The sequence below is a fragment of the Urocitellus parryii genome, chromosome 3 (assembly GCF_045843805.1).
Source record: "Urocitellus parryii isolate mUroPar1 chromosome 3, mUroPar1.hap1, whole genome shotgun sequence".
Lineage (NCBI taxonomy): Eukaryota > Metazoa > Chordata > Mammalia > Rodentia > Sciuridae > Urocitellus > Urocitellus parryii.
This window is the reverse complement of record NC_135533.1, coordinates 109,994,642-110,021,738: the sequence shown is the minus strand read 5'-3', so window position 1 is coordinate 110,021,738 and position 27,097 is coordinate 109,994,642. Positions and strand designations below refer to the sequence as shown.

Sequence of the window (27,097 nt, the reverse complement as noted above, 5' to 3'; positions counted from 1 at the left end):
CATCTGCAGCTGTCAAACCTGTGGAAGTGAAACAATGCACTGCAAATTTATACAATATATGAATTATAAATGAAAAACAAACACTATTAAAAGAAGTTGGTTGGTGGCTCAACATATAGACATTCATATGTATATATTTTATATAGCATGATAAAAATCAGCTTGCATGAAGGTTGTAGTATATCTACTTTGAAGTTATATCACACGTACTATAAGCAATTTACAGAATTTGTTGGGTTTGCATATACAGGAATTGCAAAATGAATTGAAATATAGAACACTGAAAATGTATTTATATAAACCTCCCAGGATTGACAGGGATTGGCCATTATCAGCACTTGCCACCATTGAACAAGAAAAAGAAGAAAAACAATAATCCAAGAAAAAAAGAAGTTTTTTTAAAAAAATTTCTTTGATTATTCCTTGTTTAAAATAATTTCTCCTTGTTGACTCTAAATGTTGATAATTTTGCCCACAAAAGGGTTTTTTTTGTTTGGTGATAGTTTGTGTTCTGTTGAATTTTGATCTCTGTTTGCTTCCTGCAGATAGTGGATCCTTTAGTAGGAAATCAGTGGTATCCATAGTAAATATTTACTATACCGATGACTTTCAGGCCAACCCCTGAGCAGTCAGTGAGATGATGAATTTTTTTTTTTTTTTTTTTTTTGTTTTTTGAGGAAAGAAAAGGAAAAAAAAAATAGATCTTGCTATTAGAAAATGTCCTATCACTTCACACTAATTGTCTTGAAAGAAAAGATCAGGTGTGATTTGCCAAAGAAAATATTATCAACAAAGCATGTGATAGCCTCTTCATTTATGGTTCCGGAAGCAGGCGCTCCTTGTGTAGGTAATTAGAGTACAGAGGGTGCGGAATGATGCTTGGAGTTTAGGGTCAACTTTGCTGTCCGCTCCGTAGATTTTACAGGCGATTTGCTCTTTGCTTTAAGAAGAGAAAGTGATATTGGAAAAAAGTCAGCACTTTAGATTAAAGCAAAGCACCCTTCACAAAGCCACAAACAAGAAGCAGGACAGAAAGTCCATGGCTTGTAGCTATCCTCGCACCTGCGGAAGAAGTTATAAGATATTCGCTCATCTTGAAGATTTCCAATGCTCCTTATTAGGCTGTTTTAAACACATACATATATATATTTAATTAGCTCGCCAGCTTGGCTCTGGTGCTCATGAATGTCTTGGCATGCACTGCAAATAACAACACATACAAAGTATTTCAGTCCCAGGAAGTTGGTGGCGTTTGTTTTGTGTGTTTTCAAACAATGCCATCTCATGGTTGGGAGGTCTGAGAAGAATCCAAATATGTTCCCTCAAGGAATTCCTTGAGGATCATTCCCTATAATCATTTACTTGTTCCTATCAGTAGCATCTAAGATCACATGCCCCCTTGTCCTAGAATTAGCATAAAACCACAGGAAAAGCAGAAAAACTGACAGCAGCAGGCTGCTCAACTGGGAGAGGGGGTTGCATTGGAGGAGGTGCCTCTGGGCTTTACTTTTAGGGTCAGATCTTTCTCAGTTACCTGTCCTTCAAGTTGGAGGAGGTGTTAGTACTATCAAGAACTAGAAATTCTTGAAAGAGTTCCATCACTATCAAAGGGGAGGAATTAAACTGTACTTTTGCATCTTTTTTCCTTCACATATTCTCTCCAATGAACTACTAGGTATGAATGATATACAGAACAAAATGTCATTTTGTTAGTGAAAAACAAAAATGCAATGGGGCATAGAGCCTTTATTTTTTGTCTTGATGGGAGATGGTTAAAAGACTTTGAAGGGGAATAAGCATGGGGAAGCTCAATTTTTAAAATATTTCAGTTAAATCATGTTTGGTTCCATAGTGGCAATGATAAAAATTGTGGCACAACCCTTTGCCACTCAAAATGTCACATTAGAATTAGCATTTCTTAACTTAAAATGGACATTTAGTGACTCACATTACCATTTTTCTGCTAGGCTTTTAGATAGTGAAATTTAAGAACCTAAAACACTGATATTGGTCCTGTGTAATTTAAAAATTAATCACCATTATAATCCTCATTCATATGCATAAAACATAACTTAAGTATTGTCATTGATTGGCTTTTGGGGAGGTGGCCTGTGTATGTAACATATCTCCTCCAGACACCTAACAACTGAAGACCCAGATCTTAGCGGTGGGACTCTGAGGAGTATTCCCATATTCAAGCTGGATGACAAGGTTCAGAAATACAAAGTGACGTTTCAGTCTATGTGTAGCTCTAAGTACAAAGACCATTCAAAGAAAATACACACAATCTGTGTAGAATCACTAGTATCAGAGCTTTCCAAAATTAAGCATATATTCCTGTAAGGTTTTGATGAATGATTCTTTAACAAGGATTCATTTGATGAAAAAGAGAAGAAAGGAAAAAAAGAGAAATTAGTACACGGCTTCTTAAGTAGCCACTGGCACTTAATATTTTGCACAAAATATGTCTGGTATTGAAGAAAATGTTTAAAACAGCTGAAAACAATAAAATTGGGTAGAATGACATAGTCTTTTAAAAATATTTCATGAAATAGTAGCTTCCTCTTCAGCTTGTGTATTGCAGATTAGCTCAAATTTGCTAAAATTGCACATTTTATGTTGCTTCTTTCTTAACTCATCAACTTTTCATATGATATGCCTGGCCCCATCATCCCTATAAATATTGAGGGAGAAGCTGCTTCATTTTGACCCAACATTTCCTATTATACATCCAGCAAGTGCAAGTTAAAGCATAGTTTCAATGGGAAAGAAATCCCATTTTATACTGTGAAGAATTTAAGGCTTCTAAAATTCTGAACTGCCTTCAGCTATGCAATCAACCATTTTTTTTAGGATTGTGTACAACCACTCTGGGCATATTTTTAAGTGGAGAATTTCTTTCTGTTAGGACAATTACAAAACATTTTTCCAATGTAGTAAATTCTAAGGCAAATCTGTATTGTCATCAAATCACTCATTAGTTTTTTTCTTTTCCTCTGCTTTTTCATTTATGTCTTGAATGATGAGAGGCTTACTCCCAAGGCTTTTAGACAGTGAAATTTAAGAACCTAAAATGCTGATATTGGTCCTGTGTAATTTAAAAATTAATCACCATTATAATTTTCATTCATATGTATACTACTTGCATAAAACATTATTGTTTATCAAATATATTATGGTCTAATTCTTTTGAAATATGATTTTGTCAAGAACCAACTTTGGCTACTCATGCTTTATTCTTATTTTTACATAAACATTCCACTTATGTGAAATAATGAGAGCCAGGATTGCTGTCAGGAGCCTTGAGTGCTACTTTCTTTGGACGCCAGTCACTTCTGAGCTCTCAAATAAGATACTTACTTCTTCTATGTTTTCTAACATAAGCTTAACCCTTCTGTATTGTTATTTGTTTTCATATCAGTAAGCCACCACATTATATCAAAATAGGTGAGCCTATTTTGTTTTATTTGGTTTCTTTTACTCTATGTCCAGGCCAGGTAGATAATCTGTTATCTCCTGAAGGAGATCATACATTTAAGCAACTATTGCCCTGAGATAACCTGCCCTCCATTTTATCTATTCTCACCAGCTTGTGGAATATCTCTCTTTCCTCTGAATTTCAGCAGCATTTTGGTTTTGCCTCTCTTGTGACCTTCACCTGGACTACATTGCTTCTAATTCATTACATCATGTCTTATCCTTTGGATCACACATTAAGAGAAAGGACTAAAATATTTAGCATTTTTTCAAATTACTCTCTCTATCTACAACAAGGCTTTGAGTTTGTTTTTTTTTTTTTTAACTTTTTCCCCCAACATAAAATACCCTGGGAAGAAGAAGGGGGAGATGCTATTATCTCAATTATGTAAAGAAAATGTTTATGTAGCATGCCTGGGCCTAGAGATTTCTCCTGGACTCCTAACGCCATTTAATTATGCTCCTCAACTAGATGCTCTATTCTGTTTTTATGCCTAAAGATTTTCACAGTGTGCTCTGAGGTGTGATTCCCCATGTCTTTGTAAGGTAGGGGAGATGTTTTCTCCATTTTGTAGATGGAAAGGAATAATCTAAGAAGTCTTAGTACAGAAATAAAGCTTCGATTTCTCATCCTTTATTTTCTTTCTTTTTTTGTGGTGCTGGAAATTGAACCCAGGGCCTTGTGCCTGCAAGGTAAGCACTCTACCAACTGAGCTATATTCCTAGCCCCATTTCTCATCCTTTCTTAATCCTCATGTAATAGCTAGTGTTGGCATTGGCCTCTGAGATGTGCATAAGCAAGCCGTTTGCAAGAATGTGATGAACAGTCTGACCAGGGATCAATACAGAAACAGCCTCAAAGATACTATTTTCACTATAATTATCATTTCACAGAATAACAGAAATTTCATCTATTTCTTTGGGGGAAAAATCAAAATTAAAAACAATCAAAGCACAGTATTCAGGAGTTTGGATATCTTCAGCAAGCAAGCCAGAAATGGTGTGCAGTTGAATGACCTTTGGATATCGCCTGTTTCAACAGTTGTACTCTCCTCCATGTTGTCAGAGAGTATCATTTCATGGTAAGGTTAGTATCCCATCTTCTCCACATCATTCAATTAAGGGAGACTTCGCAGACTGGGTAGTCTGCAGTAGCAGGCAACTGTTCTCCCTCTATCCCACTTGCTGCCCCTCTTATCTGTCTGCCAGATGGAGAGCTTAGTTCTCTTTCAGCACCTTCCTTTTTAAACTTCCATCTGTACTGCTATTGCCTTCTGTATCTAGGATCCACAGGCTGGGAGAAATTGGATATTTTCAACAATGCCACTCCCTCATCTTGCTCATCTTAATGTCCACAATAACAAATATAAAAATAATTTTAAAAATGTCTGGGGGATTTGATGTGTATCAAGCAATATGAAAGCAGGCACTTTACATACATTATTTTAGTTAATCCTCTCAACATCCCTGCCCAGTAAACATACAGATCAGGGAAAAGTATCTCAGCAACATGAAATAACTCACTTTCTGATGCACAAACAATAGGAAGTAAAGCATAGACACAGAAAGAAGACAACAGATCAGTAGGGTCAGCACAGACCTTGGAGATGCTTCTTTCTGGAACTCTCTGAGGCAAGTAATGTTACTCCAATGTCCTCACAGCTGCTAAATCATTATTACTGAAATTTATACTAATATTTTCAGAAATAAATGTGTTGGACACAACACATTTTAGAGAAAACATTTTTGCTCATGAAATTTAATTCGTCTCTACCTCTGAAATGACAAATATTGGATATGGAAACATCACCAGTATCTTAGTTTTCCCAGATGTTAATAATAAGCAAGGTTTGTTTTGCTTTTTATCATGTAACAAATGTCTTCTGATATAAGAATATTTTTAATTTTTCCAATTATAGACTTTTGGAACTTAAAGATTGCTCTGAATTCACTTGAATGGTTGATTGAGATGTGGTTCCACCATTAGTGTGACATGTCCCTTTTCTTTCTAAAACCTTTTCCCCTACACTTTTGACTCAAGTTTAATAGTCTGGGACCAAGAAAGCCTAAGCTAATTGTTCAAAGTGCCACCACTAGTTAGTGAGAGGAAGAGAATGAAAAGCAGAGCTCTTGGTTACTAGGAAAAATTACCAGGAAAGGAGAATTTACTTCAAATAATCAAGTAGAGGGATTGAGACAACTACCCAAACAATTTGTCTTATATAAATTTTACCAGCTCTTCAATTATCCATTTTCTCTTGCTTTTGAATATTTTCTGACACATTAATTTTCTATGTGAACAGAACTTTTAGTCAGCTTAGATGTAGGGAACATTCCCCATTCAGGGCATCTGCCTGCAACTTCAGGCCTGATTCTCGAAAAGCTTTTCTCTGCTTTATTCTTGTTTATCTAGTGGAATCAAATGAAGCAAGAAGAAAGAAAGAACACAAATTCTCTCCCCCTGTGCTCCAGAGTGATTCCAGAATCTTTATTTCATAAAAGTGAATATCAGAGAAGCTCATATGGATAAACCTAAATACAAAATCCCTCCAATACAAAAAGGAGCAATAGTCTATTTTTTTTGGTCTGTGAAAAAGTCCAGCTTATAAAGAACTGAGTGTCCATTACAGTGCTTAGAATAGACAGGCCCCTTTGACATCCTTTTCTTTTAGAACAGTTGTCAGCTTTAAGAAAGAAAAATACCTGTGTGAGAAAATTTGAGCTAGCTTTTAATGTAATTTTTATTCAGGTTTGCACATACTAAATTGCTATTGAAGGGGAAAGGTCAAATAATAGGATGATTTTATCCTATAATTTTTTGAGAAGAATATATTTTTATTAGAATTCTTAGAGTTCCAGTGCCAATTTCTTCCAGAAATCCATTTTTTAAAAAGAAATGTGCTTCTTTTTGACCTCATACATAAATCGCTGATTTTATTGTGCCCCAGCTTGTTGGCAGGGGCTGCTTAAGTTTCCTTTCTTGCTTTCCTTTAGTCAGCAAATTTACAGCTCCATTCTAGTTATGAGGCCTCTTAGTGTAGCTGAGGGAAAAAGAGCAGTTAGTTGCCCATGAACACAAGGACTGCATGGCAAGACACAGGGGTGATACCCCATTCACCACAGAATTTTCCAGATGTTCCCTTTGCCTACAACCAGTCACTGCAGCCTTTCAGGATGTCTACTTTCCCCAGTTACTGAAGAGTGGACACATTAAGTCATTCTGTCTTCCTCCATCAAAGACTATAGTGCATCTTAAAATAGCACATTTTCATGTAACTCACCCATCTGAGTAAAAACTGATTTTTTGCAGCCAGGATGATCATTGTGATAGAGACAGCTAGTATTTTTTTGATCACTTATTATTTCTTTACCTTTGACTATGATCCCACAGGTGTTAATAATCATTTTCTGGTAGGAAATTGAGGCTGAGAGAGTTTATGCAATTTGTTCGAGTTTCCTCAGTAAGTAGGGAGTATAGCTGAAGTTCCCATCCAGTTTGTTTGAAGCTAGAACTAAGTTGTTACAAATTACTTTGTGTCTCAATATTTCATTTGGCAGTTCTTCATACGTAAAACTCTATGCTTTCTCAATTCTGCTTGATTAAAGTATAGGGAAATTTAAGAGGCTTTGACAAAATGGAAAACAATATGGTTTGGTGGAAAAACAGAATGTTTTCAAAGAAGAAAGTTTTAGTGCCACATATATTTAATAACTGTTTTAGAGGATAAATTTATATTTTTCATTTATAATTAGCATTACATTTATGACAACAAATAAATGCTGGTAACATGTTTGAAATTATTTATTCATAGGGTTTAAATATACTTTCTGCTTGTATGTTTTTGTTGTTAATTAACAACCCTTTTATTTATAATGAAAAGGTAGATGTTAATCCAGACTTTGAATAATCACACAATACATATTAGGGATTGCACACATGTGGTTTTTGCACTGATAATGTTCAATAATGTTTGACTAAAGGCTTACATATGTGCATTTAATTTTGGGAATGAAGTAGAGAAAATTATGAAGATAATTGACATCCATGTGGGATGACCTCCTTACAGAGATTGTGTACCCAGTCCACTTACTACTCCCATAGTAGTAAGTGGACTGGGTAGACAATCTACAAAAGGAGTAGTCCTGGGTACACAAGTAGTAGTTCTTACTACTCCCAAAGTAGTAAGGATACTTGCTTGCATAAGGAAACTGATAGAAAGTATACCACAGCTAATAGTATTGATATTAAGTAATGGGGCCAGAGAAATTATTAAATATATTTTCATAACTTCTGCATTGAGAAAGTAGGTGTCAGTTTGGCTAAATATTTGAGCAATTGCTCACTAATTGGTGAAATAAAGAATATCTTCTCTCAACTACACTCCTTTTTCATGTTATAGACCCTATCTTCAATATCTTCAGAGAAAAATTCCTCTTCAAAGAAGGAAAACCATCTCATATTTTTAAAGAATTATGAACTGAGGAATTCAGAGTGAAAAATGGAATAAAAAGAAAAGAAAGTAAAGTTAGCTGTGAATATGAGATTTTAATTTCCATGATCTTATGTAAATCAAAAAGTAAAGATATTACCATATATAATAATTTGTCTAAATTAAATAGTTATTTTTGTTCAGCAATGTTTGATTTTAAGGAAGAAATTATTTGAGGACCTAATGTCTACAGGACACACAAATCATCAATCATATGTCTTCAGAAAACACATTTATTTTAACATACGGAAAAATCTGCCCATATATTTTTCAAGTTTGAATTACTGGCTTTACCCTTTTCCTTAATCTATTTGCTTAGAAATATTCTGAGTTAGAATGTTTAATAAGTTATCTTCACATCAGAAGTTTTCTTCTTAACTATGAAGATTTAATAATCAAAGATATTTGAAGCAGTTTTAAACACATAATATTCAAGACATGCAAATCAAAGGATAGAAGTGAGCAGCTGTCAAGGACTCTTTATCTAACGTCTTAGATAAATTGGCTGTTAAATATCATTTTAGATAAATGTACATAATTGTTATCATTCAGTATGTAAGGAAGAATGACCCAAGAACTATTTTCCAATATTCTCTGACCATTCTTACATTAACGGTCCACAGTTGTTTTCATGAAGATGCACTAAATTCACATGTATTCTTAGCTTTATCCTCATAAATGTTTTTTATTTTATGTAAACCCAAACATAAATTTTCAATCCCTAAACATTTACTTAACTCTACTTATATGGTAAGCACACTTCTAGGAGCTATAATAACACCAAAAGCATAGAGACACAATTCATATCTTCAGATCCCTTATGATATTTTCATATAGTTTGAAATAGAATGAGTTTTTAAATTCTGAAGATTTTTTAAATTTAGTGGCTGTGATTCTACTGCTTGTTCTCTAAACATAGCATTTTTCAAATTAATCATTTACTATGCTGGTAATGAGAGAACTGCCATTTTGGCATATGATATTGTTTAATCAGAAAAATTAAAAAGAAAATATTTTACAAAGGGCCAAAGAAGACATTGCTAAGGATGTGTTGCAATATAGAACACTTAAGTAAAGCATGAAACACATTGATCCCATAATAGTCCCTGTCATTGCACAGTGGCTGATACCTTTATATTTTGAAATTTGGAGTATCTGAAAGCATTATTTAATTGTCATTAAAATGTTTGTAGCTATGAAGCTAAAATTTGCTTAATTTCATCTTTAATTTTTCAATAGCTCAATAGTGTCAGCTTCAAAAAATCAGCAATCGTAATTCCTAGCTTTAACTATTTGCTTTAATTCAAGCACGGCATTCCACCTATAATTGAGTCTGTTTTAAACATAAAAGATTCTGTATTCATGCAAAAGTGCTCTCTCATACTTTTTTGAAGCAACCATATTAAGTAAAAATTCTGGTTATTTATAACTTTTCCTGTATGTTGATTTCCATATGTTATCCCCAATGATGATTAAGTGCTCATCATTTTAATCTTTTGAATTGGGGGCTGAATGAATCATAACAAATAATTGCATGATATTTTATTTATAGATGGTAGGTGTGCTTAATTTATTTAATCAATATAGATGCATCATGATCATACTTATCTGTTTAGAAGAACAACTTAATGGTATGATTCTCTACATGGCACCCAGAAAAATAATATATCATATATATGCATATGGGTGTATATATATGAAATTCTTTATTTCAATATTAAGTAATTTCTGAGTTACTACTTTCATAACAGTGATTTAGGTACACACATTTGTACATTTGTGTGAACATAAATATTCAAGTTTTATTATATAGTCTTTTCTAAGACTACTAAACATTCTTTGAAAACATGATTCTAGAAACTGCATAATAATCACTTTATGCTTTAATGCATGAATTAGATGACTTCTCTAGGTCATTTGCAAAGTTCCACATATATGATTAACTGTGTGCTGAATGTCAATGTTCAAGAGTTCACATCTGATATACTACTGATCTGCTTGCAATGTCCTCCTGGGAGTATAATTCCAGGGATACGTGGGCTGCACACCAGAAAGCCCCATGAATGGTCTTTCCTGCCAAATTTTCCTTGAGAAAGAAGTTTCAACTCAGTGTTGGGGTTGTGGATTACATAATCAGAGTATATGTAACTCTTAATAGGTAAACAAAACATTTTCTTAAAACAAATGTTTTGGATTATATTAAAATATTATGTTCCTTTGTAAATTATTTTGTAATTTTAAAATTTCAAAGCCTTAGGCCTCTGATTTTATGCTATTTTTCCTGTATTTGATTTTTCTTTTTTGTTTAGCTCTTGAATCAGAGTTCACTTGCATATATATATACAAAAGTGAACATATATATATAGTGGTAACATTTTCCATTTTCCTTTGGCTTCTTTTAATTGAATAATTGTTCTCTAATTGTTATATTTTTAATTCTTCAACTGTTATTTTATATACTTTTAGAATGTTCTTATCTTTTCATTTTTATATTTATGTTTCTTTATTGTTCTCTTAAACAATAGTACTTAATAATATATTTTCATATTTAAGAGGTAAAGAGGAAGAAAATGAACAGTTACTGAGCTCCCTTACAAGCTAGGTTTATTTACTTTGTTAGATGTTTAAAATTCATTATCTCACTTAAGGCTGAATATGACCTTGGGGGAGATATATAATATATATTTTATTTTCCTTTTAAAAGGCTTTTAAATATATTTTCACTGAGGTATTTTTTTCATATGTATTTCCAATTACTTTGTGACTTAAATAATTCATAGGGTCTCTTTTGAAAGCTTTTACTTAAGTCATATAGCAGAGAGTTCATATAGTGATGACATCTGAATAGACATGTTGCATATTCAGGTCAAATTCATAAAAATCCTTTGGAATCTTATTTTGTACTACCATAAGGATCTAGTTACCAGCTTAGGCAAGACAGCTGGTTGGTAATATGTTATGGTTGTATAGAGAAAAATTTATCATCAATTAATGGTATGACAGAAGGACAAAAGAAATATCTGAAATTATAAACAAGGCATAAGCCATGAATAAAGACTCTCATTCTTCCTTCTTTAGCTCGTCACCTCTCCACAAGAACAAGAAAATATTTGCTGAGTGGAATTGACCATTTGCAGTGTTGCCTCCTTATTTACAGATTTCATTTCAGTCACTGAGAACAACTGCTGTCCAAAAAATTAATATTTGTCTTGACTCTTAGGAGATGAAGATCATGTACACCAAATTTTTATTACACTATAATTTTTCTAATCTTCTTACTAGTTATTGTTGCTAACCTCCTCTTTACCCAATTTATAGATTAAACTTTAGTACACATTGTGTACACAGAGGGGAAAAAAATAGCATCTGTAGGATTCAGACTATGTGCAATTTCAGGCATCCACTGTGGGTCTTGGAAAGGATCAATATTAGATAGACATCTTCACTCTTGTCCTTTGATTGATGATAATCATAATAATATACAAGCAATGCAATGATAGTCATATTAATACCATAACTAGTTGCCATTTGTTAAGCGATTATTAAGTGCCAAGTCTTAAATGTGTCACATTCCATATGTAATTTTCATAACTCTGATCATTCTATAGTTTTTATTAAAGAAATGAGGAAACAAGCACATAGCATTGAGTTATGGAGCAGAGCTGTGAACCATCTGCCTCTCTAACCACTGTGCACTATGGCTTCCTCTGGTGCCAGAGGAAGAAGGTCTAAGAAGTACCTCCTTGTTTATTTAGGACCTTTCATGCTGTGTTGAATGCACAATTGCATGTTGTCCAAACATCAGTGGCAGAAGTGGTCCTCCAGAGAAGGAGTCCCTGCCCTATTTTGCTCTTCTTAGCATATATGTTACTTTGATCAAAAGAATGAAGTCTTTTCTGCAGTCTTCTGACCCTTTGGTCATATTATCCAGAAAACTACTCCTATTGTACTTTCCTGAAGTCACAGGACTGTGAAATCATTTGAGACAAATCATTTGACAAATTCTGCTTCACGTCCCTTCAATAACCTTCACACAGCTAGTCATGTATGGAAAAGCCCATCTAGCCAAGCAAAGGGCCTTGGTTTTATAGGCCCAGATAGTGACTGGATTCCAATGTGTAAATAAATATGGTTTGTTAGAGAATTTAACCAGTATAGACTCTTAATCTGCAAAATTCTGGTTCAGATAGCTCTAGCAGATAGATTCCTTGGCCTGTGTTACCCAAATTATTGCCTCAAATCTGCTTTTCATCTTATTTATAGACATTTGATTTACATAGTGGTCATTTAATTGATAGAATTACAATGATCAGATTAATTTAACCTGTGTCAGCAGCCAAGATGCATCATTTAAACCAAAATCAACATTAAGGTCTGAATTCTACAACTGGCTCTCTACCTCAAAGCTGTAAACCATTTATTTATAGATGAGATAAAAAAAAACAATCTTTTTGTAAGAACCTCAGTATCTTATCTCTCTCTCTCCAACAGCTTTGAAATTCTGTTTTAAGATCATTTCTGCTAAATCTGGCTACTTTTGGAAACCTGCCATGTTTATCAGCAACATAGGAGCTCTGGTGAGATCTTGGCTTCTGGCAGCTGTAATAGCAGCTGCCTCAGAACACTCAGGTTTGCTTCGTGGTGAAAACACAATAATCATATTTTGGAGTTCAGAGAATCAGTATTCCTGCTGAGCAATGACAGACTCCACACATGGAAACATAACTGCAACCTTAAGCACAGCCAGTTTTCTTACAAATGCCAGCTGTTCATCACAGGAGTGAAGAGAAGACCTTTGCAAAGTCAATTTCAACATTGGAAAAAGTAATCGCCAAAGAAAAGAGTCTCTACAAAAGTATTTGAGGTGTCACACACAAACAAAGAGGGATACTTGTCCTGGTTTGCGTGAGACTGAGAGAAATTCCTGAAATGTAGGATTTAGAACATGAAAATGAGGCAATTATTACAATACAGGGTGCAAAAATAAGGGCTTCAAAGGAAATGAGAACAAATTGCTGCAGGAGGCTGGATGAGGAAACAACCAATTATGACTAAAGCAATGGGAGAAAGCTTTATAAAGGAATTTGCATTTGAGTAGAAACTCAGCAAATGGGGAAAGACTCACACAAAGAAAGCAGCATTTGCAGAGTCACAGAGGAAAGGAAGTGTCTGAAAACATTGGGGAAATACCAAGTAGCAAGAGTAAGTGTAAGGATTAGGAACTCCCCAAAACAGGGCTGGAAATTAGCCTGTGAAAATTAGAGATGGTGCTCCAGAAATAGTAATACATCTTCTGTTGCGATATGTTCCTTCATTGGAATTAAAATAGGGAAACTATTAGAAACTGCAGGAATAAAGAAAGTAAGGAGGGCTTATGTTGAGAATGAAACCAGTGTTAGCAGAATAGGAAAAAAAAAGTTTTTCAAGGATGTTTGGTAAGAAAATTACTAGGACTGAATGACTAATTCAGCAACTGACAGAGGAAGACATAAGAACATTTTCAAGGTTTTTGCAAAATCTGTGATTGTGATTACGTTATTAAAAGTTTAGGAAAACAGGAGGAATGCCATTTCTTTTGGGTGAGCAAGTTAGGAGAATAAATTCAGTTCTGAATATTTGAGTTTTAGACCTCAGATTTGGTTATATATTGCTGTGAAAAAAAAAAAAAAAAAACCAAACAAACAAAAAAAACCCCAAACCAACTACCCTAATAGCCAGTTGCCTTAAAAAGACAATTGACTGTTATCTTGCACTGCTCTGTGCTTTGCCAGGGCTCAGCTGGAGAGTGACTGCAATGAAACAGCATCTGGGGCTGAGTTGGATGAAGGCTGGCAAGTCTGAATGTCCTAGCAGCCTCCTCACTCCCTTGTTTAGTGCCTACACTGAGCCCTCCCTCAGGAAGGTGGTCTTAAGCTATCTGTGCTTCTAATATGGTGGTTGGCTTTCAAAAGGTTTCTAGTCCCCCTCAAGACAGGTATGGAATTAGCATAACATCACTGCATTATATTAGTCAAAGTGGTCGCAGGCAAGCCCAAACTCAGGGTGGGGTTGGGGAGAAAAGGCTCCCCCTGTCAGTCGGTGGAATGCACACTTGTGCAGTTATCTTTTCCAGGACATGTAGGATGAAAATGTGGAGATGTTTATGGAACAATTATGAGCCTTTTTTGGATCTTCAGAGAGAAGTTAGAGGTAGAACTGTGAATGGGAAAATTTTATCAAAACCAGGGGAACAGGGGTAAGATAAAGAAGGTGAGAATGGAAAAAGAATGACATTGCACTAATTGAGAAGGGGAAGCCAACAAAGGAGAGGGTAGATTGATAAAGCCAGTGAAGAGCAAATCAACCTGAGTAGACAAGAGGGGTGAGAGTGTTAAGAGTGATGAGGGTACAAATGCTGCCTGCAAATTGGGAAGGATCTTATCAGAGGATGTGGTAATTGGAAGTTTAGGAGATGCCAGTGACTTGAATGAACATTTACAGTCACATTGACCAGGGAGAGAAAGACTTTATGGTATTGAGGTATAAGGAAGCAGGAGAAAGCATACAGTGCCCCTCTTGGAGGATGGCAGGCATCAGTTAGGTGTGCCACCCTGAAAGGTCTGACTTTGCCAGGATGGAGAAGGGAGGGGCAGGAAAGCTGTTTTCACAGTTTTCTCTGCCTGTTTGAAAGGGTGGGTTGGGAGAAGGAAAGAAGAGAAGGAAAACAGAGAACAAAGGAAGGACCAGTAGAAGGGATGTACAGAAGAGATATTTAGCTTCAGAAAGGACTGGAGATGTTGGATGATACAGGAAGAAACATCGAGAATGGAATTTGGCAGTGGAGGGGAACTAACAGAAATCTTCAAGCTCTCTGTGAAGAGAGGATTAAACCACTTCATCCCGGTAGAGATCTTAGGATTTTCCACCTCCAGCCCATTAGATGCCACTCTCTCTGAAAAATCTTTCCCATCTTTGCTTGTATACTTTCTCCCAAGTTGCCCTCCTTGATTCAACCAGCTAGAATCAAGGATTCTTTCACCTCTGAACATCTATCAAATATTTCTTTAACTTCTAATTCCATGTATTTATTTCCATACATTATTTAGTGGGAGTTTCTCTTTCTTTCTAAGCTTTCTCTAAATACATTTAAAAAAAAGAAGAAGAAGGAGGAGGAGGAAGAGGCAAGGGATATAGAGGGATATAGTATAGGTTTGATATGTACTCATTGGTAATGAGTACACAAAACTGGAGAGGGTTTGGTAGAACTGGAGATGAGAAACATAAAAAACTGCAGAAACCAACTTTCATCTAGCTTTAGCATTTTCTTCATTATTTTGGTTCTAATTGTTGATTAAGAAATTAGGCAGAATTAAAATAATTTAAGATAATTTACTTGTTTATGAAAAATTCTAAAGATAAAGAAAATTATAAAGGTAAACAGTTTCAAGCAGGACAGGGCTGTAACATGACCACTAACTTTTTTAAAAAAGTCTAGTCATATTAAATGATACTTGAATCTCCATCTTTTAATATTTAGATAGTCATGAACTATCCTTTCCATCTTTTTTTTTTGTATAAATTGCCTTAGAGAAACTGGTTTAATTGTTTTACAATTTGAAGATTTTATATAACATTATTTTCAGCTAACACTTCTCTTTCATAGACACAAAAATTACTTGACAGAAAAATAGTATGAATTAAGAGTTGAGTGTGTTAGCATAAATAATATAGTCAACTAAGTCAAAGATAATTATGAAATAAAAGGTGAAATAGACCATCTTTTTTTGGACACAGGCTAATATTATAGTGTTATTTATACTGAACAAGAAGCATGCCTCCTTGTATCAAATCATAAAATATAAAAGTCTAGAATAGCCCTTGGCCTGTAAAAAACAGATTTTAACTGTGTGTTTTTACCATGTCCTGGTTTTAATAGAAAACAAAAGATGCATGGTAAATGGAATTCCCATGTATTTTGTTTTCTTAAAAACTAAAATATAAGCCCCTTGAGGAGAGGGAGTATATTTTTCAAAAGTCCCTGTGCCTGGTGTAAGCTTTTCCTGAAGTGATGGAAGGTGAATAAATGAATGAATAGATGAAGCATGGGTATTGAAGTAAGCTTTATTTGAATATAATCTGAAAAATTCTAAAGCAAAATTATAAACCAGGATGTGAGTAATACAGTGTATATAATATATAAATATCCATCCTAGGTTCTATATTATATACAATAATTGTGCAAGCATAAAACTTACACTCAATGGAATGGGCAACTGGGACACCCAATACTGAAAGAGAGAATGTTGATAAAATTATGTAAAACATTTTCCAATATGGTAGAAAAAAGATATTAAATATTTTGAGATAGTCCAGATTAACCTTTGCTATAAGCAGATAAGTTTTGTGAAAAAAGTTTTTAATGAATATAGGCTTCCATCAGATAGCATTCTTTCTCTCCTTTTACCCTTAACTCTAGAAAAAAAATTTTGTACCTAAGAGCAAATCTGGTGGATGTAGATAAAATGAACAACAATTTTCATTTGAAAATTGTTTTATGATTTCTAGAGCTTATAATTTAGCTCCAATCACAGTAAGAAATATATATTAAAATGGATATTTTAGAGTATATTATTAATACCATAAAGTAAAGAAAATATCTTAGAAATAGAACATTTCATCTATGTTTAGACTCTTTCATTTGAAATAAGTAATCTGTTTGATTTTATTCCAAAGAGCAGATTTATGATATCTGGCTTGGAATATTCTATGTAGGCTAATAATTTCACTTCTATGATTTGGAGTTCTAATTGTATCATAAATTGTCTGCTGAGGCTACTCTGTAAGTAGAGTCTAGCTGCTTCTTTTGATAGTCTGAAGGAAGAGGAGGACAAGTCCTCCAAAGACATTAAATCTTTCTCAAATAGTGGTTACAAAATTGTAACTGAGATATAAATATGTGTGCATACCCTTATATAAAGTAACATCATTATTAGCTCTGTTGATAAAAACCATTATTAGCTCTGTTGGTTTTGTCCTTTAATTTGAGAAACAAAGGCAATGATAAAGAGGAAAATAAGACAAAGCCATACAAATTGGACTTCAGAGAGGCTAAGCCATCTGTTCATCAGATTGATAAATTACTATGACCAAGGCACCATGGGAGAACTATTCATTAACATTTAAAGGCAGTGAAAACTCACAGGGACCCTAAGCCAAGTGGCCTATAAATCTACAAATCATATCCATTAGAACAGAAAACATAAAGAAGAAATCTATATTGACATACATTGATTGATTGATTGATTGATCGCAGTGCTGGGAATTTAACCCAAGACATTATGCAAGCAAAGCAAATTTTTTTATCACTGAGCTACACAGTCAGTCCTGGCATAATATTATTTTAAGGTACTTTTCACAAGCAAGGATTTAAAGATATTTATATATTATATATATATATATATATATATAATATAAATATATATATATATCTTCTTTAGATATATTCCTTTAAAGATATACATATATATCTTTATATATATGTACCTTTCATATATGTATCAAATATATGTATGTGTATATATGTATATACATATACACACACATACATATATTTGATTAGGATGATTTTTAAGATGTGTGCCTATATCTCCATGTATACATATCTATATCTATCTATATACATATACATAAGATGAGATGGTCAGAGTTTTTAATTTAATAACTGAAGTTATTAAATATTAGCAATATAATTTTCTATTACCATTAGTAGCATCAATTATTGTTCAGAAAAGGGAAAAGCTTAAATTATTATAAATTGATATTTTTGTGCTCTTTATCCTATAATATTATGTCGGTATTAGAGAAAATCAGGACAGCCATGGGTCCTGTAGGAGACTGCTCTACAAGAAGCCTGTATCTCATATCAAGGTTAAAACTTCAATGAGTTTCCATTGGCTGAATGATTGCATAAATTAATGCCATTCAGAACAGCTTTAACTTGCACAGCTGACTTAGGAAATGTGTGACTAAGCTTCTAAATTGGCATCCGTGGCGCATTTACAAGAGTTGCCTTATCTCTGCACCACTTATTGCCTTTCATCCCCCCTCACTTCCTCCCATTATCATCATCACTTTCATCACAGGCAGCTGAAGTTTCTCCTTCAAAATCAAAAGCCCTTGGAGACTAGTCCTGCTTAAAGTTATGGGTCGCTAAAAATGTTGATGATGTGGTGTATCTCTTTCATTTCCATTTTGATTAAGTGAAAGCCTCTTAATTTGGGTCATTATTGATACATAAATCTGTAGAGAAAATGAACATGCATTTATAATGTGACCACATTACATGATTTATTGTTCTTACAACATATAAATACAGAAAGAAAAAATAGAGTCCAGCTCTTAGATCCCCTGGATATGAAGCACTGACAGGGACTAATGGGGCAAATGCACATCCTCTGAGCAGATCAGCCCCTGCTCTCAATGGCTCAAGACTCATTATGTCAACTGAACTAGGTCTCCCATTAAAACAACAACAACAACAACAACAACAAAAACAAAAAACAAAAAACCACATCTAATATCAGTCTGTCTACTCTATTTGACTGAAGTTTTTGTGGAGGATTTGTGAGTGATAAATGAAAGGCTCAAAATGGGTTTCCATACCTGATTGTGGACTTTGTTTAGGAATTTTGGCTACCGCTTGAGGACTGGAGGTGGAGTGCGTCCGTTGGTTGGCTGAGCTGTGGATGCTGCTGGGAACTGCAGCTGAGATGTTCTTTCGGGGCTTCATATCTTGCAGCCACATAGGTGAGGCTTCGAAGGCCTGCATCCTCCGAGCATGACTGTTGGCATTGACTTTCAGGTAGGCCTGGGCCTTGTGTTCTTGGAGCTCCCCATAATTGGCATCAGTCACCCTGCACTCATATAAACCTTCGTCCTTTTTCCTCACTTTGGAAATCTGAAGCTTGTGGGAGATGTCATTGCCTTGAACTTTCACTGTCTGAAAAATTGCAGGTAAAAAAAAAGTGCTGCATGAAATGATTTCGTTCTCATTCTTTATCCTGAGCTTGTTATGTTGGAAAACTAATGGGCCTTAATGACCTCATAGCTACTGTCAAGAGGCTTTTTATTTCCTTAACATCTGATCTTAAGATCTTATTTATTTTATTCCACTAATAATGACGTTCACATACTTAGGATAATGAGGTCAGTCCAAACAGAGCCATATTATCAGTGTGGTTCATACTCTTCAGGTTCTGATAAATAGAAGTGCCAGTATTTTCTCAACATGGGACTGGATTAACTCTGCTTGGTTAACTCAGATGAATGGAGTATAAACCAATGAGGCCAACTCCGTAGTTAATACAGACTCTTTTCTTTACTGTGGGTTATAAACTAACCCCTTCAAATCTGGAAGATCACAGAAATATTTTTGTTGGTCATAACAGCTGAGGTGAGTATATACTTTTATCCCTACATTGAGGTGATTACTAAAGGTACTGTTACAACAGGCCCACACCTATTAATGTTTTTTTTTCTCAAAATTTTAATGTAATCTTGGTTACAGTTATTGGGTGGCAAAGCTCAGGTACTTGTTTATATCACTTAAAGTCTTATGGCTCAAAGTATATACCAGATGCCTTTGTAGGAAATTGAAATGCCATCAATAAAACACTGATTTGATTTTCAAAATTGAAATTGACCTTTTTATTTCTTCTAATAATTTTGTCCCAGGTTTTTAATATATCAGCTATATAAAATGTATATGATACATAATAAATATGGTATACTTAAATATTATTATTGGAACAGTTAGATTTAATATATATCATGTTATCCATGATTGACAGAATGATAGATTTCATAAGACATTCAGGATTTAAGGTTTGAGTTAATTTTGAAAGATAGATAAAAGTAGTGGAGACAAGAATATAGTTATTCTGCTAATGGCTATTGCATTTTCAAACAGCCATAAATAATTAAGAAAATTTGAGAAATGTTATTCTGTATTTTATATAAACATAATGTATATAAGCGTATATATAACAAGTAGTTTCTGACATTTGAATTATAACCATAAGTATATATTTATGTGTATACAAACTTATATATAAATATTCTAACATTATAAAATAATGGAAGTCAGTTCTACATATATTCTTGACTAAGTCTTCTAACACTTGGAGGTAGTCAGAGTATTTATATCATTATTATCCCATTTTACCATGGAGTAAACTGAGGTTTAAGAAGTTTGCTTAGTGATTCTTAACACTGATTTTTATATTACAGTCAATCAGTTTTGCTTGAATTAATGCAGTTCTATGTCGTCTAGAGGTTGAAGCTTTATCAATATTTTATAAATATTTCCCAGAAAATCTAAGTTAATAAATGTTGGTTTAGTACAGAAGTTAAGGTCACACAGAATGTGTAAATTACCTTCTGCCTCAGTTCATATCTAGAACTCTTTTCAACTCAGTAGATTTTATAATCTACTGACCTAGCTATTGCTATTAGCAGTTGCATATGTGATTATGTCTCTGTATGTGTCTGAAGGCTCTTTTTGTTACTGTTCTTCAGATGGTATGGTATGGGCATGAAGGATCAGTTGTTAATATTCAGTCAATAAGCTATCTAATTATATGTGTATGTACAAAGTAAAATGCTTATGAAAAACACTATTAATTGATTTTAACAGTCAAGCTTTTCCTAGCATTATAGGAAAACTACAGCTTCTGTGATGTAAGAAAAATTGAAACTAAAATATTCTAAAAAAGTTTGTGATTTTGTGAGTTATTAAGTTGTTTGATATTTCTTCCATGTTGAGATTACACAATTAGACGAGTGATTTAAGTTCTGCATACAATATATTTTTATGCTTTTAGTTATAAAGTAACCCCAATCTTACGCCACTTTATGCTATCGTAAGAGCTTTAATATAAATCTTTCTAAAATGTAGATTATTGAATTTTTAGATGTCTAAAAATAAACAGTATATTCATCCTCAGCAGATTTCTTCCTTTTGTATTATAAAACGATTTCATATCTAGTACTGAAAACTTTTGTTTAAAGCCATTTTTCAAGGTAAGTTGTATTATTAATGAATTTACTCTGCATAGCTTAATTTGAAGTATAGCAAAAAAGATGATTTTCATTTTCTTCTCATCATATAATTATTCAAACTAATAACCAATAGGGTAAAACAATATTTTCTTAGTTTCAATAGGTCAGTTTCCTCCAGTAATGGTTGCAAATTTATATTTGCTTTTGGCTTTATATTTTTATGATTTTGAATACCAGCATTAGAACTACATTAGATGCACTATGAATGACATTTAAATTTGAGTTTTTTAAATTTAATTATAATTTCAAAATCTTCTTGGGTGCTTTAATTTTTTTCTCTCTCTAGGAAGATTTTTGTATATTACTATTTCACTTTCTATTAAGGGATAATCATTTCCATAATTTAAAATGCATGTTAGCATTGCAGCCCTTCACTCTTATACAACTGTTACAAAGAACAAGAAAAAAAAGTCACACAACCTTTTTGGATACCAAAATGATTCTCTAGTTAATTTCTAGGTATTTACATGATTAATACATAATTTTACTTATGGACTCTCAAATCGCTTCAGTTTTTATGTACCTAATGAGGTAAAGAGGAGATAACTGGCTCTTATCCTGCGTTTGCAAAATTGCTTTTTTTCGGGGACAACAAATTAAAAGGTTTTAAAATCTAAAATCCATTTACTACTAATGTTCACCTTGGGCCTGCCTAGCAGCTAAGGCACGCGCCCCCTGTCGCCTGTCCCTGTGACACTCACACTGATCTTGGTCCCGTCGTTGTCCGGCTCTCTGTCTGGTAAGAGCTCCACCTGCGGGACAAGGATGCAAACGCTCAAATTCCCATCAAGGTCCTCTGACTCCCTCGTCCGCAGCACAGTGGTGCGGAGCCTTCCAGGCTAGTCCCAGCCTTTGTAGGTGTGTTGCAACATTTTAGTTAGGACTGGGAAGAGAAGGGACGTGGCCCCATCTGCATCTGGTCCCCTGGTCCGCCCTAGACCATCCCGCCTCCCGGAGGTTCGCTGGCCTGCGGCCAAAGCCGCGCGGTTAGACCCGGCTACCTCCCTAGCGCGCTTGTCGCTGCCCAGGGTGGTCCCGGCGCCACCAGTTTCGCGGAGGCTGAGCTCCGGGAGGCGGGCCCAGTGCCCGCGGCCGGGCCAGGTCTTCCTTGCGGTCGGATCCGTCTGGGGCTTCGGGTTCCGGGAAGGTTAGGGACAGACTCAAAGATGCAAAGATGGGCGGAGATGTGAATGTGGGTGGAAGTTTTCGGGCACAAATTTCTCCATCTTTTTCTGCGCTGCTGTCCCATCCATCCCTGGGATTTTTTTTTTCTTTCTTTCTTTCTTTCTTTTTTTTTTTTTTTACAGACTTTCTTTTTCCCTCTCCTGAACGTCCGAGTCCTCTTTTGCTCAACTGCCTTTCTTCTTCGCTCTGACCCTCTTCTGTCTCCCTTTCTCCTCACTAAAATTCCCATTCCCCTCCTTTCCTCACACTTCCTCCTTTTCTTCCTCCCTCCTCTTCTTCCTCCTCCCCTTCCTCTCCTATCCACCGGTGGCTCCATCATTCCCTCCTCCCTTTCTCCTCTCCCTCCTTCTTAGGCACATCAGCCTCTTCCTCTCTCCTACTTCTTTTCTTCCCCATTCCCTGCCCCACCCTCAACTATCTCGGTTAAAGGCAAAGGTGAGAGAAATGGGACTAGAAGGGAAGAGGGTGGTCCTGCGGGCACGACCTCGGACAGGAGTTCTTCATGCACACATACTGTCTAGGAAAGAGTAGCGGATGTCCTGGGATGTACAGCGCTGTAGTGTCACAATGGGCATCTTAATAAAAGCAATATTAAGAGTAGGAGGTTACTCTCCAATTTCAATCAGGAAAGGCTCCCCGTAATATGACTTCCTTGGTGGTTTTAACTTATGTCGCCCAGGACAAATTCAGGCTTGTTTCCTATATGGCTGGGCGTCTTTCACGCCCCCTCCCCAAAAGATGGGAAGGTCCCCAGGGACACCTAGGCAGCATCTTGGGCCCTGCCCCCCCCATTGGAAACCCAGAGAACTAAAAGAGTGGGACAGACACGGGAGCTTTGCGGACTACGTGACTGCACTACCTGCGCTCCAGCCACCTCGGACCCAGGCTCCAGGTCCTCAGGTCCCCGCAGGAACCACCACTGGATCTCCAGGTACACCGAGGCGGAGCCGCTCTGAAAAGCGCAGGACATCTCCACATTCTGCCCCTCTGTGGCTGTCACATTCCGGGGAAACTCGGTAAATTTTGCTGTAAAACAGGAGCACATCCTTTTGGCACATATACACCAATCTCTCCAACGTTTCTTTCCTTGAGAGCTCACGTTTTTCTCGGACTTAAAAAAACAGCAACAACCCGTCTATGACATCCCTGACTTTGCCTGCCTACATCCCCCACCCTCCTCCTTTCTTTGCCTCTTGCCAGTCTTATTTTTGGTATCATGACTAAATCACTTTGTTGTTGATCAGGTCCAGATAATGGAATGGTTAACAAGCTTGCCAGTAACTCTGTTAGCCAAGATGCCCAGAGTTAGATCCAAATACCCTTTGTCAGATTGCAGTATGCCACAAAACTTACTGAGATTCAGTGAGGTACAATTTAGACCATATGTCAAGTTGTTATTATGAGGAAAGCCTCTTCCCTCTAAGTTTCTAAACAGTGTATGACTAATGGAATATTTCATTTTGCAGGCTGATCATGACTCTGTCAAAATGCACATTGCTGATATGACAAAAACAGTTATTAGCAATTGTGATCTGAAGCCTACAGTAGTGAAACAAGTTGCACACTTTTTAATGTTTTTATTTCATTCTCTAGAAATTAATCTTCACATTTGTTCCTATTAAGTTATTGAATAGCTATTGCCATGTCTCTTGGAATCTAACAATCATACACCCAGGCTTAGTTGAGATTGAAAAATATTTTGAAATCACTACAGAGATTTTTTTTAAAGCCTATTTATTACCAACTGTAACACTGCCAGTTTGTCAGATTCATATATACATGGTGAAACTCACAAAAATAAAATGTCCTCTTTCTCCTTAAGGGCATGTTTTTGAACATGGGATGCTCTTGTTAACATGGTTGTTCTTATCTGTGTAAAGGACACTTTGCAAAGAGCTGATTGCTTCCTAAAAGTAGTCTTAGATTTGTGGCTGATGGAATTGTATAGCTACAATGCACACTTATGGAAAGGAGGGCTAAGGGAACTGCAGGGATGATTTAGGGTGTATGCACTTTACCCCCACTTTTAAAAGATAGATACTCATTTCAAAATTTTATGAAATCCCAGATTGATCTCTAGTGAAATGGAACTGTGTTTATACTTAAAGGAAATGGGAGCTATTGAGAAGGCAGTCTGATCTGAAAAGGACTTTTCTTTTCAAACTGGAAGGAGGAGTACATGGCATTTCTGCTTGCAGAAGTGATGCAGTCTTCTGGCAGCAGAGATGTGATCTGTTCATGGTGCTGAAACGACCACTGCAGCCTGCAAAGTCCTGAACAACTGGATTCAGCAGGCTGCTGCAGCTTGTAATGCAAGTCGTGCCTTTTTTTATGGGTCCTCAGAGGAGTCTGTCCTTTGATAAACACACATGCAAACGAAGTCACACAGACTCAGAAAAGGCAAACTCTAAACCCTTTCAGCCTGCAAGGGAAAGCAGGACTGATGATGGAAAGTCCCCCAATATCCAGTTCTGTTTGTGGTGATTATGTATGCATGAGTGGTTATCCTGTGCATGCACACAGAAAGTACACACACACACACACACACACACACACACACACAGCCCTGTGTTTGGGTTCACTGAGGAACTCACCTCATTGCTAGACACCAAGTATATAATCTCTGAAACCTCTCATGCCTATGATTTAATAAACTTTAAAGAAAAATATCAAACAGAATACTATCCATACAATGTAAATCCACTGTTACTTGCTAAGAATCTCACTATATCTTTCTGTACATGCTTTGAATATAAGGAAAACAACACACACACACACACACACACACACACACACACCCCAGATGTATATTTGCCATTGAGCACCGACTTACCTTGAGAAGAAAGCCCTTGTTGTACATATAAAACGGAAAAGAAAACAATTCCAACATATGCCAAAAAGATCCCCATCATTCCAAAGTGGGGGGGTCACATCAGTGTAGCCAACAGCCAAAAAAAGCCCTAAAAGAAGAGAATGCAAGTGTATCAGAAGGCTCTGTTTCAGAGCCCTGGGCGCGACACTGCAAACATCCTATCCTGCTGGTCGCTCCGCGGGTGAAGACTGGCTTTGGGGGAGAGGGGAATGCAATTCGCGAAGGTTAAACCCAGCTGGCTAGGATTCCTGAGGCTTCTAGTGCAGACCCAGGCTTCAAACGCTGGGAAGTGTCTCCGCTGCTGGCTGGCTGCTTTCAGCTACCTGGCAGCTCGTCCAACGTCAGCCCGCTGCTCCAGCTTGCGTGATCACTGCCCTCCCTAAACACCGAGCCAGCTCTGGAAGCGGGGAGTGGGCAAGGGGGGCGGGCTGGAGGACTTCGCTGGGCTCGCGGCGCCGCAACTTTTCCCTCTAATGGCTGCGATGATGCCTTTAACTCTCTGCGTGCTGGAAAGCTCCGCACCTGCGGGTAGCTTGGGCCGGGCAGCCCGCAGAAGGCTGAGGGCTGGGCGGCTCCATCTGTGTTTCCCTTCTAGAGAGCAGGGACATTTATTTTTTCCCAATTTGCTTTTTCTCCCCATCAGTTGAATCTTTTTGTCTGGATCTGATGGCTTACTGCTGAAGAAGATAATACAGTTGGAGGGTTGCAGTGTTTGCTTGGGGCTAGGAGTGAGGGATCTGAGGAGGAAGTTGAAGCATTGTTGAAGAAGAGGGAGGAATGGGATGGGGTGGAAGAGACTGCTTCGGGGCGATGAAAACAGCCATTTGAGGGAAATGTCGCTTAACCAGTTATTAACGGCTCTAACTAGAATGATCACATGCTATTATTTCACAAGAATTTATTGCTGCACAGCCTCCAGTTGGAAGAGAAGCCTTTCATGCAGGCACCATATCACTCCAGCTAGTAAATCAAAGAGAAGAAAAGTACAAAAAGTCACGTATTGAGAGAATTTTCAAGAAGAAAAAGCCTACCACATTATGTTTATTATTTTTTATTCATATACCCTCTGCCTTCCCTCCCTCTATCCCACAGTATCTTGGAGTGGGGGAGGGGTTTTCAATATCATTAAGGTTTTCAAGACACGATTTATTTCTATTTTGTTCACTTTCTTCTCTTTTGTATAACAATAATTTTGTAAGGTACCCCAGAATTATATGAATATGAGATATATAATTTGAGGCAGAAAAACAGTTTTAGAATTTTTAGCAAATATAGTTTTCTGCTCTGGCAAAGTTTGAGAAGTATATTCTATTTTTCAAATGAAAAATCTAAACAACAGTATATATCCTATTAGATTGAGATTCTGTTTGTCCTTGTGAATTCTAACCATTATTGAGTTTGAATCTTTAACAAAATTGAAATCACGTGCTATCAAAGGAGAGTGTAATTTTTTAAAATTCCAATTATTATTTCTGTGTAACAATATCTCCAATCTGTAGTATAAGTTGGAAATATAAGTTAATATTAGCAATGCTGTCCAGAAACCAATGCAGTATACGTGGATTCATTAACAGATAAAGAATTTGCAGTTGGCTAATGCGTTTATTGGCCAGAAACAAAAATTAACCTTAACATAGCTTTTGGATTTTAAAAACATTTCTACTGCTGAAAGCAGCAGAAACTTAAATTTCAGAAAACTAAGAGATGATAACTTCGAAACAATGTAATTTATTTTCTGAAACTATATTTATTTTCTACCATAGGTAGAGGCAGAACAGGAGACTTGGAGACAGTCATGGAGATATTTTGTATCTGTTGATGTTTAGGCCAACCAGACTCTACATCCTCATATTTTATTCAGCAAAACAGATTTTGAAGTTTCTCATTCTCAGAAAATAAGACTCTTTATGTTCAAACACTCCTTCTGAGAATGTGTTCAGTGTATAGAAACACAGTTTAAATTAACATACCTATC

The 27,097-nt window shown here is 36.0% G+C and overlaps 1 protein-coding gene across 3 annotated transcripts; it reads right to left on the bottom strand.

Moving 5' to 3' along the window:
• Positions 1-851: 851 nt before the first annotated feature.
• Vstm2a (V-set and transmembrane domain containing 2A) lies at positions 852-25,162 on the bottom strand. Of its 3 annotated transcripts, none has more exons than XM_026412220.1 (5): positions 25,084-25,162; positions 23,110-23,276; positions 21,767-21,817; positions 18,609-18,945; positions 852-940 (listed from the first exon to the last, which is right to left on the bottom strand). In XM_026412220.1, exons 1-5 carry the CDS (start codon positions 25,160-25,162, stop codon positions 852-854), a joined length of 723 nt encoding a protein of 240 aa, XP_026268005.1. The 3 variants fall into 3 exon arrangements, with proteins under 3 accessions (XP_026268005.1, XP_026268006.1, XP_077652932.1); XM_026412221.1 differs by lacking the exon at positions 852-940 and adding an exon at positions 986-1,062; XM_077796806.1 differs by lacking the exon at positions 852-940 and adding an exon at positions 18,217-18,245.
• Positions 25,163-27,097: the final 1,935 nt, after the last annotated feature.

Bases quoted from the DNA above. Each gene is read 5' to 3' on its own strand.
- Vstm2a (XM_026412220.1), bottom strand. From the start codon at position 25,162: ATGATGGGGATCTTTTTGGCATATGTTGGAATTGTTTTCTTTTCCGTT. The intron at 23,277-25,083 runs GTAAGTCGGTGC...CCTGTTTTACAG, and splicing joins ACAAGGGCTTTCTTCTCAAG to CAAAATTTACCGAGTTTCCC. The intron at 941-18,608 runs GTATGGAAACCC...CTCTTCTTAAAG, and splicing joins TAAACAAAGTCCACAATCAG to CAAAGAGCAAATCGCCTGTA.